A 20393-nucleotide genomic window follows, 5' to 3' on the forward strand; every position below is an offset into this window, starting at 1 on the left:
CCTGCTTCCCCGCCCGTCCCCAGCACTCGGACAGACAGACAGATGGACAGACGTCAGGCCTGACCATGGCCCCCACGTCCCACCCTGCCCTGAGGGCAGGGCACGCTGGCGGCCCTGGCCCAGCTCTCTTCCCAGCCGCTGGCTTTGGCACCCCCTCCGGGGAGACACCAGGGAGGCCCTGATGGGAAAGGAGAGAACTGGGGGGAGAAGGGGGTGGGCGGGAGGAAAAGACAAAGGAAGGGGTGCGGCGAGTGGCCGGCGCCCGAGGGAGGAGTGACCTCAGCGCTGGAGCAGTGTCTGCTTGGCGTCAGAGCAGGCGGGCGGCCAGGCCAGCTCCAGCACTGAGGTCCCTTTCTCTCCCTCTCCCCCGCGTCCCATCTGCCGCTCGCTCTCCGGCGGCCGCGGTGGAGGACCTGGGGCCTCATTGGCCGGCTGGGTGCCGTCTGCAGCATAAATTGGAGCTCTGGGCTCTTGCTGGGGCCTTCGGCTGCCCACAGCCTCCGGTCGCTCTTGCTGGGTGAGTACTGTGCGCTGGCCCCGGCCCCGCAGCCGCGCTGGCCTCCTGGCGCTGCCCCCGCCCAGAAACCCGCAGCACCCCAAGAGGGGCAGCACCCCAAGAGGGAGGCCCATCTAGTCCGGGGCACGGCGACCCTCCTGGTTCCCAGGGTTCCCTCAGACGGCAGCGCCAGAGGTGTGTCCCTCGGGAAAGCTGCAGGGTGCTGAGCTGGCTGTGAGCTCCATGCCAGGTGTAACCGGCCAGGCACCCTGGGCTCCTGTAACCCAACCCGGCTTGGCTTTCCAGCCATGGGGTCAGGCCCAGCCGGAGCCTGGAGGGGGAACGCGGAGGGAGGTGCCCAGCGTCCTCGGGGGCCTGGAACCAGGGGCCGTGCGCAGGGCATCGGGCACCAGCGGCGCAGCATGTGTCCCCCCTTCTCGTAGGTGATGGGAACCCTGAGATCGGCTGCCGCCTGGGGTGGAGCCCTCTGGGCGCTCCTCCTGGCCACACGTGGCTGCTCGGCCGGCCAGCCGCTGGGGGGAGAGCCCATGTGCACGGCCCAGCCCCCCGCCAAGTACAGCATCACCTTCACGGGCAAGTGGAGCCAGGCATCCTTCCCCAAGCAGTACCCGATGTTCCGCCCACCCGCGCAGTGGTCATCCCTGCTGGGTGAGTGCAGCCCCTGCCGTCCCGTGCCCGGCGGGCCTGGCGGTGACCCCCAATGCTCGGGAGGGGACGGTCACCCGACCGCGGCCCCGCACTTCACAGTGTGGAGGGGACCTCACCCAGTTCACTTCGGTGCAAGAGGTACTGGCTGAGTGCCTGCTGTGTGCCGCAGCAGTGCCCTGGGCTTCGGGGACGTGGCGGGGCAGGGTGGCCTGGGTCACGGGAAGGGCCGGCCGGTTGCCTGTCCTACCAGCGAGGCACCGGGCAGCGTGAGGCGCTGTGGGACATGCCGCCCGGCCCCACGAGGGGCGGGACGGCGTCCAGGCGTGGTGCTCACAGGGCGGGCGGGGCCCAGGGGCAGCACACAGCCCCGACTACAGCCTGTGGAAGAAGGGCCAGTACGTGAGCAACGGGCTGAGGGACTTCGCGGAGCGCGGCGAGGCCTGGGCGCTGATGCGGGAGATGCAAGCTGCCGGGGAGAAGCTGCAGAGCGTGCACGGCGTGTTCTCGGGCCCGGCCGTGCCCAGCGGCACCGGGCAGACGTCCGCGGAGTTTGAGGCCCACTCCAGGCACTCGCTCGTGAGTGGGGCGGCGTGGACGGGGGGCGGGCGGGCAGGAGGGGGGGCGCGGGGGCTGCCGCTGAGCCCTCGGCCCCCAGGTGTCCTTCGTGGTCCGCATCGTCCCCAGCCCCGACTGGTTCGTGGGCGTCAACAGCCTGGACCTGTGTGACGGGGGCCGCTGGAGGGAGCAGGTGGCGGTGGACCTCCACCCTTACGACGCCGGGACCGACAGCGGCTTCACCTTCTCATCCCCCAAGTTCGCGACCGTCCCGCAGGACACGGTGACCGAGGTGAGGGGAAGGTGGCTCTCTGGGCGGCGGCGCTCCCCGGGAGGACAGCCGAGGCCTGGGGGCGGGGCTGGCCCTTCCTGACCCGTCTCCGGGCCGGGCCCCTCCTCCAGATCACAGCCTCCTCTCCCAGCCACCCCGCGAACTCCTTCTACTACCCGCGGCTTAAGTCCTTGCCTCCCATCGCTACGGTGACCCTGGCGCGGCTCCCGCACAGCCCCAGGGCCTTCCCGCCCGCCCCGGGCCTGGGGCGCGGGGGCAACGAGGTCGCCGACAGCCTGCCAGGTGAGCCCAGCTCGCAGCCCTCCGTAGCGCCCACGGCCACCCCCCACCCCCGCTTCACACGCGTGATCTTGGGTTGCAGGCGCTCGGGCTGGCGGGCAGCCGCGACATGCACCGCTGGCTGCGTCGTAGTAGAAGCAGCACTAGGGTTTGGATGTCAGTCGGGGACTTGCTCAGACGTCACCTGGTCCCGAGCTCCCGCTCCAGCTCTTCCCTCTCACCCTTAGAATAACCCTCGAAAGTCAGTGCCCGCCCCAGAGGGAACGCCTGTGAGGTGACACCCGCTGCCTTCACAGAGGCAACCCCGCCCCGCGTGCGCCCCGCCCCCAGGGGCCATGGTCCGGGGCTGAGCCCTGCACCGCCGGCCCGCCCCACGCAGAGCGCCCGTCGCCTGGCCACAGAGCTGGGTTGGGCGGCCGCGTGGGGTGTGAGGACGGGTCAAACCGGGAGAGGCCGCTGGTGCTCAGAGGGCGGGGCAGCGCCGTCGGGGCTGCGTGAACCCGCGTCTCTGAGCGACTTCAAAAGCAGGATGGGAGCATTTGATTGGGGACGCTGGTTCTGAGAGATTTGGGATTTGGTTCATTCAACTCCAAACTGAAGAGTTAACTCTTGCCCAGCATTTTCAGCTGAAAGCCTTTCACACTTCTACAGTCCAGAAGTGAGTCGGAGAGGCCCCAGGCCCCGCCCGGTGTCCCCGCTGACCCCTGTGTGCCCTCCCGGCAGCGGGTCGGTGGCGGCGGCGCTGCCCGCGGGGGCGGGGCGAGCGGTGCGCCGGTGCCGGGCGAGCGAGGGGGCCGCGCCCCCAGTGTGGCCAGCTTGCCGAAGGGTCGGCGCCTGGAACAGCAGAGCAGGCGGTGGAGACCCTGCCGGTCTGTGCCCGCGTCAGAGAACGCTTCACGACAGGATCTCCGCTCTCCCCCCGCCCCACGCCCTCCCCTCCCCACCCCGGAGAGCGGGGGTCCAGCCGGCATCGGGCTCGCAGGGCGGAAACCTTCACCCAGTCGCTCGGGGGTGGCTTTTCGGAGGTGTGCTTGGCGGCGTCGCCCTGGAGGCCACTGGAAAGCGCGCTAATAAAATCAGGAGTTTCCTGGCCAAGTTCGGAAGCGGTCTCGGGCGAGGACCCCCTTCCTCTCCCGCAGCCCCGCCCCGCTCACCGTCCTCCTTGCGCCCCCAGCTCCGGAGACGCCGCTGGACTGCGAGGTGTCGCTGTGGTCGTCCTGGGGGCTGTGCGCAGGCCCGTGCGGGCAGCCCGGGGCCAAGAGCAGGACGCGCTACGTCCGTGCGCGGCCCGCCAACCACGGGGCGCCCTGCCCGGCGCTGGAGGAGGAGGCCCCGTGCGTCCCCGACAACTGCGTCTGACGCCGGGGCCGCCGAGCCCCCTGAGCCCCGCCGCCGGCGACCTCCGCGCAGAAACTGGCCCCCGGCCCGGCGGCCGCGCTGCACGAGAGCCGCACCCAGGCCGTGAAATACCTCAGACCTGGTCGCCAGGCAGCCGCCCGGGGCCGCCGGGTCACCGGCGCGAGACCAACACCTGCCTCGTCGCGTTCCCATCCCAGCTCTTGAATAAAGATCAGCGTCTCCTGACACCCGGTGCTGTGGTCTGTGTGTCCTGGGCGGGCGCCGGGTGAAGGCGGGGTCAGCAGATGGGCCACCAGACTTCCCTGAGGAGCAGGTGTCACCCTGCGGGGAGGAGCCGGTGGACCGCGGCACACACACACGCGGCACACACACACACGCGCGGCACACACACGGCACACACGCGGTACACACGGCACACGGGGTACTCAGAGGACCAGCAGTACCTCCCCCAGGCCTCTGACCATCGAGGCCCCTGACCTCGCAGGGGGGCCCTGAGACCTCACTCTTGACCTGCCCTAACCCTTGTCTGAGGTCGGGGTTCACGACCTCGTCCTGCTGGCGTGGATCCCGGCTGGTCCCTCAGGGGACTGCCTGCTCCCTTGACGCCCCCAGACCACTCTTTCTCCTGCTTGGCCTCCCTAGAATCAGACCCCACGGCCGCCCACCGCCCAGCGCCACGCCCTCTGCCCGCCTCAGCCTGCTCCTGCCGATTCTCGGACCCTTTCTCTCCCATGTGGAGACCCACTCACCCACCCTCTCCATCCCCTTAGGGTCACCTCGTCCACCTGAAGGTCGCTCTGGGCGGCCCTCCGGGCTCCCCACAGCCTCGGTCCTCCCTCGAGTCAGCACAGGTGACCCTCCGTGTCCCGTCCAAGCGGCTGGCTCAGGCCCGCCCCCCAGCTCTGCGCACCTGCCGTGGGGTCTCCATCACCAGTCTCCCCTCTGTGCCCCTCATCCCTCTGCACCAGCAGACGTGCTCCTCCTTCCACCCAAGGACACGGTTCTCTCGTGCCCGCCCCCGCCGGGTTGCAGACACGCCTGGAAAGGGCTCTCGCGCTGCCCGCCAGCGCCTACCCCTCCTCACAGCCGCCCCCCTCTCCCTGCTGTCCAGGGCCCTGTCTGCCCATCCCTGCACCTGAGGGCCCGTGACTTTGCTCCTGTTCCTTGCCCCGCATGTGCCCTTGACCCCCAGGCCCCCGCCCCATCCCCCCACTGGCCTCTCTGTGTCCTCTGATGGCGCCCCTCTCCTCCCTGACGCCCCTCCCCACGAGCTCGACCTCGGACCCCCCCACCCATCCTCTCCACAACAGATTTCTATCCCCCACGGTCACCTTGACCCTTGACCTCAGGAAGGAAGGAGTGAAAGCAGCCGCCCCCAGTCAGGGGCTGGAAGCCCAGAGGAAGCCCTGCTCGGCAGACGGCACGTGTGCTAGGAGGAGACTCGTGTGCCCGAGGATCCCAGCAGACGTGCTCCGTGGACTTATGGGCACAGGGTCTTCGGGCACAGCACTCCCCAATGGGGGTGCCAGCCCGCACCCCACCAGGCGCCGCACCCGCATCCTGCATCGCTAGCTCCCTGCACGTCACTGGAGCGCCACCCGGGCCAGATTCCTGGGAGTCCAGGGGCACAGACGTTCCTGCCCCCGGGCAGCAGCTGCCCCGCAGGCACCCAGCAAGCGGCCCTGGGGTGCAGGGCAGGGGCAGGGTGACTTCGAGTGATTGAGAAGCTTGATTTGCTTCGTCTATTTGGCAGGAGTCCTGACACTGAGTACCAGACAGAGGAGATGGCCTTGTTTTGCAGAGGGCGGCCACCGGCGAGCAGTGGTGCAGGAGCCAGACTCCACCCTGAGCAGCCCCTCTGACCTCTGAACCCTCTGCCTGGTGTCTGAGGCGCTCGCAGCGGCAGCCCCAAAATGGGAGCCAGTACACAGCCGGCCCTGTGAGAGCACAGCCTCCGGCACGGGGCTCTGCACAGAGAACACGATTCCCGAACGCACCCCGACGCTCGCCGGGGCTTGCGGTCTGAGACCACAGCAAAGGTCTGAAACCCCCAATTAACATCCTGAGGCACCGAGAAGAAATAAGCATAGGTGCTCCCTGCAGACCCCACAGTGGACTCTGGACTCAAAATCCCCACCTTGACATGAACTCAAATCAAACCCACCGAACACGGGAAAATGACACCCCTAAATTGGAGGAGACATCAAGCTCCAAAATCAGACCACAAAGCCATTGACGTTGGGATGATCACGTGTGAGATGCAGTGAAGCAGGCTGACTGTGTCATCCACACCTGAGCTCAAAACTCAAGTGTACCACTGAACCGAGCATGTAACACAATTACAGATTTAAACCTGAATCAATGGGCTAAACGCTCTAGTCAAATGAGAGACTGTAGGCTGGACTCACAAACCATGTGCCCTTTACAGGACAGGGGACATCCTGTGAGAACACTGAAAGGCTGGGGAAAGACGGTGGGGGCACCCCTGGGACACCCGTGTCCACCTCCCCCTCCTTCTGGAGCACAGGCTTGGGTGGGGCCTTGGGGGGAGGGGAGTGTCGTCTTTGGGGCCAGAACATCTACTGCCCATGTGGGAGCACAAGTCAACAGCGAGGTGCCTTTGCAGAAGTCTCCCGGGCCAGCACTCGGAGGACGGCACCTGGAGAGAGCCCAGGGCTTAGAGCGGACTCAGAAACAAGTTTGGTGTGTTCAGGAACGAGATGCGAAGGAAGCACGTGATGAAAGCAAAGCTGGAAAGGAATCGTGCGCTAGGAGATGCTCAGGCTCTGAGGAAGAGGGGCTGCGGCGCTGCTGCTGGTGCTGGTGATGCGGGTGATGCTGGTGATGCGGGTGTGGGGCTGCTGCTGCTGGTGATGCGGGTGATGCGGGTGATGCTGGTGATGCGGGTGTGGGGCTGGTGGGGCTGGTGATGCGGGTGTGGGGCTGCTGGTGCTGGTGATGCGGGTGTGGGGCTGGTGGGGCTGGTGATGCGGGTGTGGGGCTGCTGGTGCTGGTGATGCGGGTGTGGGGCTGGTGGGGCTGGTGATGCGGGTGTGGGGCTGCTGGTGCTGGTGATGTGGGTGTGGGGCTGGTGATGCGGGTGTGGGGCTGCTGGTGCTGGTGATGCGGGTGTGGGGCTGCTGGTGCTGGTGATGCGGGTGTGGGGCTGGTGGGGCTGCTGCTGGTGGTGCTGGTGATGTGGGTGTGGGGCTGGTGGGGCTGGTGATGTGGGTGTGGGGCTGGTGGGGCTGGTGATGTGGGTGTGGGGCTGCTGGTGCTGGTGGCGCTGGTGATGATGTTGGTGTTGATGGTGCTGGTGATGGTGGTGTTGGTGGTGGTGCTGGTGCTGGTGGTGCTGGTGCTGTTGGTGTTAATGGTGGTGGTGATGGTGTTGGTGCTGGTGGCGGAGGTGATGTTGATGGTGGTAGTGCTGGTGGTGATGCAGGTGGCGGTGCTGATGGTACAAGACGCTCTTTCAGGAAGGTGGCTGGGGACACCCTCCTGACAAGCCTCTCCAAGCAGAGCTCTGAAGGAGGGAGGGAAAGCCTTGCAGAGATACGGCAATGAGTGTCTGGGCAGAGGAACATCGAGAGGCAGAGGACACAGCCAGGGGGCCTGTGTGGCCGGCACAGAGAGCGGGGGTAGCCTGGCAGGAGGCTGGGGCAGGCGGGCTGTGAGCTTCTGCTCCTGGTGAGGTGAAGAGTGGATGGGACGTCACAGGAGGGCTTTGAGTAGAGAAATCACTCATCAGTGCATGTTATAGATGGTCGTCTGGTCATTTGGAGAGCAGAGTGTAGGGGGGCAAAGGCAGAAAAAGAGAGAGTTAGGGGCCACTGCACTAACCCAGAGAAGAGGGAGGTTTGGGCCGCAAGGATATCGTGGAAGTGGTTGGAAGTTAATGAATTCCAGGCTGACTTTGATGTAAAGGCAACAACGGTACTCACAGACTGGAGACTAACAGTATGTCCCCCAGTCGGCTACGTCGGCCCATCCTACCTCGGAGCATTAAGTTCAGGAAGGTCTTGGCCTGGCTGGGTCGGCCCGGGGATGGGGGGACCAGTGCGGACAGGCTCCCTCCTGAGGCTCCTATGGGTTCTGCAGTGCATCACACGTCAAATAGATGAGGGACACTGGGCCAAGCAAAGTGACCCCAGCATCTATGCTAATGCCGGAAGGCCCCTCACATGGGCTAGAAATGCGTCTGCTGGGATTTCAGGGGGCTGCTGGCTGGGCCCCGTGGGTGGCCGGACACACAGCCAGCCCACTGCAAAGGAGGCAGAAGTGGTCAGAATGTCCACTGCTGGAGAGGAAGGGGAGATCATGAGAAAGCAAGCAGGTAACGGGGATGGGGTGAGCAGTTGGTGGCACTGGGGGGAGGAAGGCAGAGGGTAGGACATTGAGTGACAGGAGGGGTCTTCCTGGCAGAGATGGTGGGCTGAAAACTCACATCTAACTCTATTCCCACCCAAACCCCACTGTTTAGATGGCATAACCCAGATGCTTGCCTTGGGTGCTAGGTCTGCTCATACACCCTGAGGAGACTTCTTCCACCACCACTGTACAACTAGACCCCGCACTCTGGATGGAAACACCACTTGAGACACTGCCCTTTTCATAAGAGGTAGGAGAGAACTGTCACCTCCTCGTCCACTTCTACAAATAAGCAAACAAAAAACTGAACGGGGCCTGGAGCAAAGAGGAGCCGGGGTTAAGCCACATTAAGTAAGCGCATGAGCGGCGGGGTGAGGGCTCCCTGAGGGCTGCGGCTGAGCTTAGGTCAGCGGCAGGATGGGGAAGACACCCAGTGTCCTGCACCAAGTTCAGCCCTCAAGGTCAGCAGCAGCCCCTTGAATAAGGGAAGAGCAGAAATTAATCTCTCTGTAGAAAGCTTTCCCAACTCCCACCAATCAAAACCAAGCAGTGAGTGAAACACAAAAATCACCAATTAAATGAGAAAATAAGTCACTAAAATTGAAGGTCAGCAGAAAAAGACCCAAGATCACAGATAATGAAATTGTCAGAAATAAAATATAGAACAATGACAACAAAAAATGACCAATTAACACGGGATAATTAGAAACAAACAGATAAATCTGGAAAGGAAAAACTGTGTGGAATAACAAGTCCTCAGTGGGTTGAAGAGCTGAGCTAGGCATAGCTGGAGAAAGAATTAGTGAACTGGAAGATATATCACCCAGAATGCAGCACATAGAGACAAAGAGATGGAAATATTCAAAAAGATATGGGATATAAAGTTATAAAATGTTTTAAGTTAAACACTCTGAAGGATATAATAGGGATAATGGAGAAGAGATAATATTTAAAGAAAAAACAGTACAAAAGTTACAGAACTGGCTAAAATAAAAAACACCTTTTAGACCATATGCTTTCGTATTTAAGAACCAGTGCTATTCTGTCCAACGGACACAGGAACCAAGAGACAGGGAAGATGGCAGAATAGGAGGCACCTGTGAGGTGAGACCCCATCTCCCACCCAGACAACAACTGCAGGGGCAGAACCCTCTGATGTAACCATCTGGGAACTCTGGAGTCTGCTGATGGCTTCCAGGGGAAGCCTTGGATGGTAAACTGCAGTTCATTTCGGTCAATTTCAGCTCTTAGCACCTAGAAGCTACCCACCCCCCCTCCCCCAGCCAGGAGGCCCGAGGCCAGGAGGCCATGCACCTGTTTCTGGAGCAGCCTGCCCACAGCTTGCAGGAACCGGTGGGGCAAAAAAGACCCTGTACAGATATCGGGGGCCTCTGCTCTGATCACTGATTGCTGCTTCTGATCACAGAGGTGCAGATGAACAAGCCGGCGGCCACTGTTGTTGCACCTCCCCCATTATTGCAAGACCTTCCCCCTCGAGCTGAAGTGACTTCCAGAGGACTTAAAGGGTTGGCAACCTTCCCCACCCCTTCATTTTTTACTTTTTCTCCCTTTTGGGAACCAAACATTAAAGACAAGGACATTAAAAAACAACTGCAAATGCAGGGAAAATTATTGATAGAAACTGACCATGCATGCCCAGAAATGACCTGAGAAGACCTTAGGTTTACACCTTAGGCTGGTCCTCAGCACAGAGACAGCCTACAACTACGAACAACAACAATAACACCAAACAGCAAACTCTGGGGAAGGGGGAGAATCTGATTTCCAGAATTACCACATTATTAGATCCAACTGTCCAGTGTTCAACAAAAAAAAATAATCACAAGGCATACAAATAAATAGGAAAAGTATGGCCTACACAAAGGAAAAAAAATAAATCAACAGAAATTGTTCCTGAAAAAAGATCTAACGGCAAACACACTGGACAAAGACTTTAAAACAACTGTCTTAAAGATGTTCAAAGAAGTAAAGGAAGATATGGAGAAAATCAAGAAAACAATGTGTAATCAAAATGGAAAAACCAATAAAGAGATGGAAAACCCATAAAGAAACCAAAAAGAAATTCTGGAGCTGAAAAGCATAATAACTGAAATTTAAAATCCACCAGAGGGATTCAAAGGCAGATTTTAGCAGGTAGAAGAATCAGTAAACTTAAAGCTAAGATAATGGAAATTATCAAGTTTGAAAAACAGAATGAAAAAGATGAAAGAAGAGTGAACAGAGCCTAAGGGATGTGCGGGACACCATCAAGCAGAGCAGTATACACACTTGGGAGTCCCAGAAGGAGAAGAGAAAGGAAAGGGCAGAGAGAATATCTGAACAAATAATGGCTGAAAACCTCTGAAATTTGATAAAAGACATCAATACAAAAATCCAAAAAGCTCAATGAATTCCAAGTAAAATGAACTCAAAGAGACCCCCACTAATACATATTATAATCAAACTTTCAAAAGACAAAGAATCTTGAGAGCAGCAAGAGAAGCAAACTGTCACATACAAGGGATCCTTAATAAGACTGTCATTGGACTTGCTCTCAGTGACTTTGGGGGCCAGAAGACCAATGTATTAAAAGTGCCAAAAGAAAAAAAAAAGCTATTAACCAAGAATCCAATATCTGGCAAAACTGTCTTTCAAAACTGAGGGAGAAATAAAGACATTCCCAGAAAAACAAAAGCTGAGGGGGTTCATGACCACTAGACCTGCCCTGCAAGAAATATCCTTCAGGTGAAATGAAAGGACATCAAAGCTGTATGGAGAAATAAAGATCCCAGGAAAGGTAAATACATGAGCAATTATAAAAGCTAGTATTATTATAACAATGGTTTGCAACTGCAATTTCATTTTCTACATGATTTAAGAGACTAATACATTTAAAGAAAAAAATTATTAGTGTAAAATCTAGTAATACTATAACTTTGGTTTGTAACAACAAATCTTGTTTTCTACATAATAGCAATAAGAGACTAGTGCATTTAAAATAATTATGAGTTTATGTTTTGGGGCATACAATGCATAAAAGTGTAATTTTGTGGGACTACCCTGGCAGTCCAGTGGTTAAGACTCTGCAGGGGGCACAGGTTTGATCCCTGGTCAGGGAACTTAGATCCCGCATGCCGCATGGCATGGCCAAAAAAAATAATAATAAAAATAAAATTTCAAAATGTAATTTTGTGACATCAAAAACTGAAAGGGATGGGAAGAGTGCTGTAAAGGAGCAGAGTTTTTGTATATTTTTGAAGTTAAGCTGGTATAAATTCAAATTAGAGTGTTATAACTTTAGGATTTAAATGTAATCCCTGTGATAACCACAAAGAAAATAGATATAAAATACACACAAAAAGAAATGAGAAAGGAATGTAAACATTCCTCTACAGAAAAATCAACTAAACACACAAAAAAGACAGTAATGCAGGAAACCAGGGCCAAAAAAAACCTCTAAGGCATATAGAAAACAAACAGCAAAATGACAGTAGTCCCTCCCTATCAGTAATTACTTTACATTTAAATGAATTAATTTTTCTCATCGAAAGACGTAGATTGGCAGAATGGATAAAAACACATGATCCAACTTTATGCTGTCTGCAAGAGACCCACTTTAAATCCAAAGACACAAATAGAGTGAAACTGAAAGGATGGAAAAAGACATTCCTTGCAAAAGACATTCCTTCCTGATTTCCTGCATTACTGTCTTTTCTGTGTGTTTAGTTGATTTTTCTGTTGAGGAGTATTTACATTCCTTTCTCATTTCTTTTTTTGTGTACTTTATATCTATCTTCTTTGTGGTTATCACAGAGATTATATTTAAATCCTAAAGAGAGCAGGGGTGGCTATACTAATATCATGTAAAACAAAATTTAAATCAAAAATAGTTGTAAGAAACTAAGAAGGACATTATATATATATATATATATATATATATTTTTTTTTAATGAGGATCTTGAATCAGATGCGTATGTTTTGATTGATTGATTGATTGATTGATTTTGGCTGTGTTGGGTCTTCGTTTCTGTGCGAGGGCTTTCTCCAGTTGTGGCAAGCGGGGGCCACTCTTCATCGCGATGCGCGGGCCTCTCACCGTCGCGGCCTCTCTCGTTGCGGAGCACAGGCTCCAGACGCGCAGGCTCAGCAGTTGTGGCTCACGGGCCCAGCCGCTCCGCGGCATGTGGGATCTTCCCAGGCCAGGGCTCGAACCCGTGTCCCCTGCATTAGCAGGCAGACTCCCAACCACTGCGCCACCAGGGAAGCCCCAGAAGGACATTATATATTAATAAAATTTTCAATACAACAAGAAAATATAGGGACTTCCCTGGTGGTCCAGTGGTTAAAACCCTGTGCTTCCACTGCAGGGGGCAAGGGTTCAATCCCTGGTCAGGGAACTTAGAATCCGCATGCCACGTGGTGCAGCCAAAAAATCTTTAAAAAAAAAAAAGAATAAAAAAAGGAAAATATAACAATTATAAACATTTACACACCTAATGACAGAATATCAAAATATATGAAGAAAAAACTGACAAAATTGAAGGGAGAAATAGACAGTTTTACAATAATAGTTGGAGACTTCAATACCCCACTCACAATAATGGATAGAACAACCAGACAGAAGAGAAGTAAGGAAACAGAGGACTTAACCATCACCATAAACCAACTAGATCTAACAGACACGCACAGACCACTCTACCCAATAACAACAGTATACACAATCTTCTCAAGCGCACATGGGACACTTTATAGGATAGACCATATGTTAGGCCACATATTAAGTCTCAATGGATTTTAAAAGGTGATATCATATAAAATATCTTCTCCAACCACAACAGGATGAAGTTAGAAATCAACAGCAGAAGTAAAACTGGAACATTCACAACTTTGTGGAAATTAAACAACACACTCTTAAACCGATGGATTAAAGAGGAAATCACAAGGAAATTAGAAAATACTTAGAAAGGAATGAAAACAAAAACACAACATACCAAACGTATGGGATGCAGTGAAAATAGTGCTAGGGGGGTGGGGGTGGGGGTTATAGCTATAAACACATTAAAAAACAGGAAAGATCTCAAGTCATCAATCTACCTTTACAATCTAAGGAACTAGAAGAAGAAGAAAAAACTACACCCAAAGCTAGCAGAAGGAAGGAAATAATAAAGATTAGAGTAGAGATAAACAAAATACAGAATAGAAAAGCAACAGAGAAAAATCAATGAAACCAAAAGCTTGTTCTTTGAAAATATCAAAATTGACAAACCTTTATCTATATGGACTAAGAAAAGAAGAGAGAAGACTCAACTTACTAAATCAGAAATGAAAGTAGGAACATTAAAATCAATACTACAGAATAAAAAGGATTACAAGAATACTATGAATAACTGTACACCAATAAATTAGATAATTTAGCTGAAATGGACAAATTCCTGGAAATACAAAACCTACCAGGACTGGATCATGGAGAAATAGAAAATCTGAATAAAACTATAACTAATAAGGAGATTGAATCAGTTGTAATAATAATAACAAATCTCTTGACAAAGAAACTGGACCTGATGGCTTCACTGGTGAATTCTACCAAACATTTAATGAGGAACTAATACCAATCCTTCTCAAACTTACCAAAAAAATTTAAGAGGAGTGGACACTTCCTAACTCATTCTTTGAGGCCATTATTACCCTGATCCAAAGCCAAACAAAGACACTACAAGAAAACTACAGACCAATATCCTTTATGAACACCGATGCAAAAACCGTCAATAAAATATTTGCAAACTGAATTCAGCAGCATATTAAAAGGATTACACACCACAACAAAGTGGGATTTATTCCTGGAATGCAAGGATGAGTCAACATATGGAAATCAATCAATGTATTGAATATTATGACACATCAATAGAATGAAGGCAAAAAAAAAACAACACATGATCATCTCAAGTGATAGAGAAAAACCATTTGACAAATTTCAAATTGATGCAGAAAAGCATCTGACAAAATTTCATGATAAAAACATTCAAAAAACTGGAAATAGAAGGAAATTACCTCAACATAATAAGTCATTTATGAAAAACTCACCAAAAGCATCATACTCAATGGTGAAAGAAAAAAGCATTTCCTCTAAGATCAGGAACAAAGCAAGGATGCCCACTTTCATCACTTCTGTTCAACATAGTACTGGAAGTTCCAGCCAGAGCAATTAGATAAGAAAAAGAAATAAAAGGCAACTAAATTGAAAAGGAAGAAGTAAAATTATCTCTGTTTGCATATGTTCTTAAATGTAAGAAATCCTAAAGATCCCACCAAAAATCTGTCAGACCTAATAAATGAATTCAGCAAAGTACCAGGGCACAAAGTCAACACACAAAAATCAGTTGCATTTCTATTCATGAACAATGAAAAGTCTGAAAAGAAACTTACAAAAACAATTACATTTATAGCAGCCTCAAAAAGAAGAAAATACTTAGGAATCAATTTAACCAAGGAGGTGAAAGACTTGTACAGTGAAAACTATAAAATATTGCCAAAAGAAATTAAAGAAGACATAAATAAATGGAAACACATTCTATGTTCATGGATTGAAAGACTTAAAGTTGTGAGAATGCCAAAACTACCCAAAGCAATCTAAAGAATCAATGCAATCCCTATCAAAATCTCAATGATGTTTTTTCAGAAATAGAAAAACCCATCCTAAAATTCATATGGAATCTCAAGGAAACTCAAATAGTCCAAACAATCTTGAAAAAGAAGACCAAAACTGGAGGACTTAAACTTCGGGATTTCAAAACTTACTACAAAGCTACAGTAATCAAAATAATTTGGTATTGGCATAAAGGCAGGGATATAGACCAATGGAATAGAATAGAGGGCCCCAAAATAAACTCTCGCATATATGGTGAAATGATTTTGACAAGGGTGCCAAGACCATTCAAGGGGAAAGGACAGTCTTTTCAACAAATGATTCTGAGAAAATTGGATCTCCATATGTAAAAGAATGATGTTGGACCCTTATCTATACCATATACAAAAATTAACTCAAAATGTATCAAGAATCTAAATATAAGACCTAAAACAATAAAACTCTTAGATGAAAACATAGTAGAAAAGCTTCATGACATTGGATTTGGCAATGATCTCTTGAATATGATACCAAAGGCAGAGGCAACAACAACAAAAAATAGACAAATTGAACTTCATGAAAATTTTAAAATTTTATGCATCAAAAGACACTAGCAACAGAATAAAAAACCATATATCTGATAAGGGATTAATATCCTGAATATATAGAGAACTCCTAAAACTCAACAATACGATTCAAAAATGGGTAAATGACTTGAATAGACATTTCTACAAAGAAGATATCAAATGGACGATAAGCACATGAAAAGATACTCAACATAACTAATTATTAGGGAGATGCAAACCAAAACTGCAATGAGATACCACTTCACACCCAATAGGAGAGCTACTATCAAAAAACAGAAAAAAATGAGCGTTGGCCAGGATGTAGAGAAGTTGGGACCTTTGTGCATTGTTGGCAGGAATGTAAAATGGTACAGCCACTGTGGAGAACAGTATGGCAGTTCCTCGAAATGTTAAGAGTAGAACTACCCTATGATCCAGCAATTCCACTTCTGGGTATATACCCAAAAGAATTCAAAGCAGCCTCAAAGAGATATCTGTACACCCATGTTCATAGCAACATGATTCACAACAGCTAAGATGTGGAAGCAACCCAAGTGTCTACTGATGCATGAATGGATTAACAAAATGTGCTACATCCATAAAACGGCTTAAGAAGGAAAGAAATTCTGCAATATGCTACAACATGGATGAACCTCAAGGGCATCATGCTAAGTGAAATAAACCAGTCACAAAAAGACAAACACAGCATGATTCCACTTATCTGAGCTACTCATAGCAGTCAGAATCATAGAGACAGAAAGTAGAAGAGTGGTTGCTAGGGGTTGGGCAGAGTGGGGAAAGGAGAGTTACTGTTTAATAGGCTTCAGCTTCATGAAATGAAAAGGATTATGGAAATGCAAAGTGGTGATGGTTTCACAACAGTGTAAATGTATTTAATACCACTGAACTGTACACTTAATATTGGTTAAGAAAGTAAATTTTGTTATGTGTAATTTACCACACACACAAGAAAAGGACATAGGAGCCAAACTGAAGGGACTGCCAGTGGCCAAATGTGGGGTCATCTGAGCATCCAGAAGAATAACGATGGCAATATATCGGGAAAGCATTAAATATGTAACAACTCATGAGGTCATGATGATACACGACGGAAGCCCCGTTGGTCACCACAGGAGGTGACTGAGGCACCGGTGTCTTACCTTGGAAGCTGATAATTACAGGGAAAGAATCAAGCGTGCAGTCTGCCTCTGCTGTGCAGACTGTACATCAGGGTAACCAACTAGTTGATGAGGGAACGTTCAGGAGCTTGTCCGAGGTCACACAGAAGGTACGTGCAGAGAAGGCATTCCAGACGGGCCCACGTCTAGGCTGTGAACACCACACCGTAGCACTTCTCAAAGGGAAAGCATGGTGGTTGCTGTGGTCTAAATGAGTCCCATCAAAATTCGTACGCTGGAACCCTAACGCCCAACATGATGGTGTTACGAGGTCGGCCCTGGGATGTGATTAGGTCACGGATGGGACCAGTGCCTCACAGGAGGCCCCACAGAGCCCCTTCGCCCATTCTGTCACATGAGGACACAGTGTGAATGTGCCCTCTGCAGCCCGGAAGCAGGCCCTCACCAGAACCCAACCAACCTCCAGAACCGTGAGAAACAAACGCCTATTGTCTGTGCACTGCGCGGTCTGTGGTGTTTGGTTGTAGCAGCCCAAACAGACTACGCCAGTGGTCAGGGAGGGACATGGCATGGAGGACACGGGTCGACAGGAAGGGAAAGGCCAAAGCTCCCAACAGAGCAAGGTCCCTGACGACAAGGAGAAGGAGGGCTCCAGTGCCAGGAGGGCTGGGGGCACGGTCACAGGTGGAGACAGAGACAGAGGACCCGTGCCTGGTGGCCACTGCCTCGCACTCGGAATGCACCCAGCAGCCGCCCCACCGAGTGCCAGAAAGGCCACTGTGCGCATCTTGTACTGAAGGCCCACTGTGTGCCTGGCACAGAGCTAGGACCTCCTACTACCGGCCTCACCTAGGCCCAACCACATTGCTGTGAGGTCAGTGCTACCACTAGCTCCCTGCGTTACAGATGACAACCCTGGGGTCTGCTGGCCTGTCTGCGTTCTCACAGCTACAAAGCAGGTCAGTGAAACAACCCAGCCATAGGAGCCTAATCTCTTAATCCAAAAGCAATGCTGCATTTCCCCCGTTTTTCTACTTGTTTCAAGAGTGTTCATAATTACTTGCTGAAGCATTCTTTTGACAGCACACTCACATTTTAAAAAAATGAGTGTGTGCAAAGGCTGCTGAAATCCATGTAAGGTCTGTAGTCAAGTTAACTGCACTCTGCCGATGTCAAAATCCTGGTTTCCGTGATGGCTGTGCAGTCCGTGGGTCATGTAAGATGTTACCGCTGCGGGGATCTGGGTGATGGGTATGATTTCTGCAACTTTTTGTGAGTCTATAAATATTTCAAAATAAAAGGTTTAAAAAGAAAACATTGCATGCCAGAGCTGAAAGAAATAATAAATCACACTGGACGACTTTAACTGTTTTCTTTTTAAAGAGAAAACGGAGACTCAGAGAGTCGTTTGGGGTGAGGACTCCGTTAGACTCCGGCTCTCACCCCTTCCCAGGCCCGGCAGACTTGCGTTTCTCTCCCCCACGAAGCAGCCTTCACTCCCTCCTCCCCCCACCTCCCGCCAAGCAGTGGAAGTGACCAGAGAATGGCCATTTGGGTTTGGTCACTCCCGCACAGCTCAGGCCATCTCTGGGCCTCTGCCGGGTGCGGCGCTTCAGGGTCTCCAAGGCTTGTCCCTTGGCCTCACTGTCTTTCATTCCACTGGAACATTTCAAAATCCTTAAAAGGAACCGATCCAAAGGAATTCTGATGTCATCACACTTGGCAAGGTCCCAGGGTTCAGGCGTCTTTTATCTTGTTCTCTGGGACCTGCTGCAATCACCCGCCCAAGTGTAGCCACCATATGTCACTTCTCACAAAAATCAATTTACAAAGCTATCCAAAGAAATGTAAGCACTCAGTAAGCAGTATCAGCTGCAACGGATCCATTTCAAAAGAAGTAGAACCAGAAGTGGCAAAAGCAACAGAAATGCAGATGTTAACATTTCTTTTGAGTTTTTGTTTTTCACTTTCAACTGCTTTTTATTTCCACGTAGGGGAACGAGAGGAGAAATGCATAATAGAAGACATTCCAAGTGACACCTTGATAACAGGTGGGTTAGATGAACTCTGTTGAATGTTGAACTCAAGATGTCATCTTACGGTGGTGTCGTGCTAACCTCTTTTGTTTCTAACATCTTTATTGGACATGCTAACCTCTTGCTGTGTATGCTCTTTGGCAGAGAGCTTCATGCTGTGCGCTTTTCTCTTGAGACACGTTAGCAAATTACGCAGAACTGGCTTGAAAACAGCCTTAAGAGGGAATTGCATAATTCGTAAAACAGGAAACCCAAACACAAGACCACAGGATCCAAGCTTGATTTGTTTTTCCAGTTGTCAGGTTACCTTAAGTAAAACAATCTCTGATGCCGTTAATCATGCTAATCGTGGTTGAATTCTCAAAAGATAAGTGAGGTCTCTAGACTGGTCCAGTAACACAAGACAAAACAGCAGAAGTCAGTGTGTCTTCTGAACTTCAGCTTCCAGAGGCTGATTTAATCATCAGCCCACTACTTACATGTGCCAAATACTATAATAGCATACCCTCGATACAATTCTTAAACATTTCCTTTAAAGGTCCTTTTTATAAAAAATTTCATTGCACATTTACTCTCTGCTTTTTGTTCCCTGTGTGTTGCAAGCCCCTAAGTCTACAGCCAGGACCTTAGCTCAGTCCATCCGCTCTGAGCGTGAATACATTCCCGACCGCTGTGGGCTCTGCACGCTTAGGCTGCCTGCACCCCGAATAACTCTGTTTCCACTCCCTGTCTCACTGAACCATCACTAAACCTTCGCTGCCTGTCAAATCCCTGACTTTCACTTAGTGATACTTGATCATAAATGCATGTGTCAAACCCTGCCTGGTTAAGAAGTGTCAATCCAGAATATGCTATATTTAATGTTTAGATCACCATTAAAATGGAAAAACAAAAATGTTAAAATTTCTGTGGATCTGTGGGGACCTGAGACCATGCCTGGTGGCCCAAGTCCAGGAAGAGTACACGGCAGCTATGCCTTTTCTCTTCACATCTCTGAGTTCCTATGAAGTCTGATGAAACACACCATCTCGAACGTCCAAGAGAGATGAGCTCAGAGCCAGTCATTTAGTCAAATCTACCTAAAAGTGTGTTTTTGCTCCTCGGGACTAAAAGTAGGCGGCCGCCTTCCCCAGGCAGAGGCCGCACAGGGCACCGCAGGAGGACAGAGGTGTGCCGGCCATCGCCGTCATCGCCAGCAGCTGGGTGACTTTCAGCCTCGTCCCCTTATCCATGAGCTGGAGGCAGCACCTGCCTGGAGCACCTGGCAGCCCCGACCAGCTGCAGGCGTGCGTCCCGCTTTCTCCCAGCCTCTTGGACTCTGTTTCCAACCTGTCAACTCGGCCTCCCAGGGTCTGTCCGAAGGTACCAGGGAAGCAGGTGTGGCCCTGATTCTGGCTCCAACCCCTCCCTGAAAGGAAGGAAATTCCTGAGAAGCAGAGGAGAGCCTGGAATCCCTCTGCTGGAGGCTGAAAGGGAGACAAAGCCACCTGCGCACCTGTGAACCGTGCCAGCGCAGGGCACTGCAGCCAAGCGCAGGACTAGAAATCCTTGCTCTGTAAACTTGCTTGGAAACTTCAAATACATGGTGTACTTTTATACTGTTTCTCCTAGTTCCTCGTAGCAATGCTCTTTAACGATAAATTCCAGGTTGTTTTGAATGAACACAGGGGGCGAGGTTTTTAGGAGGAGAGGGACGAGAGGGACGAGGGAGCTCTGGGGGGCTGTGGGGTAAGGGACCGCCGCCGGCCTGACGAGCTTTACAACCACCTACTTGCTGATCCTTGGAAACACTTTTTTTAAAAATAAATTTATTTATTTTTCATTTATTTATTTTTGGCTGCGTTGGGTCTTCATTGCTGTGCACAGGCTCTCTCTAGTTGCGGCGAGCAGGGGCTACTTTTCGTTGCAGTGCGCAGGCTTCTCATTGCGGTGGCTTCTCTTGTTGCGGAGCACGGGCTCTAGGCGCACGGGCTTCAGTAGTTGGTGGCTCGCGGGCTCTAGAGCGCAGG

The 20393-nt window shown here is 51.4% G+C and overlaps 1 protein-coding gene across 1 annotated transcript; it reads left to right on the forward strand.

The window, feature by feature from the left end:
• Positions 1 to 281: 281 nt before the first annotated feature.
• LOC103020620 (spondin-2) lies at positions 282 to 3877 on the forward strand. The gene is made up of 6 exons (XM_057546593.1): positions 282 to 517; positions 940 to 1165; positions 1518 to 1741; positions 1821 to 2012; positions 2123 to 2294; positions 3466 to 3877. Exons 2-6 carry the CDS (start codon positions 943 to 945, stop codon positions 3648 to 3650), a joined length of 996 nt encoding a protein of 331 aa, XP_057402576.1. The 5' UTR covers positions 282 to 517; positions 940 to 942; the 3' UTR covers positions 3651 to 3877.
• Positions 3878 to 20393: the final 16516 nt, after the last annotated feature.

This window comes from Balaenoptera acutorostrata, chromosome 5, assembly GCF_949987535.1.
Source record: "Balaenoptera acutorostrata chromosome 5, mBalAcu1.1, whole genome shotgun sequence".
Lineage (NCBI taxonomy): Eukaryota > Metazoa > Chordata > Mammalia > Artiodactyla > Balaenopteridae > Balaenoptera > Balaenoptera acutorostrata.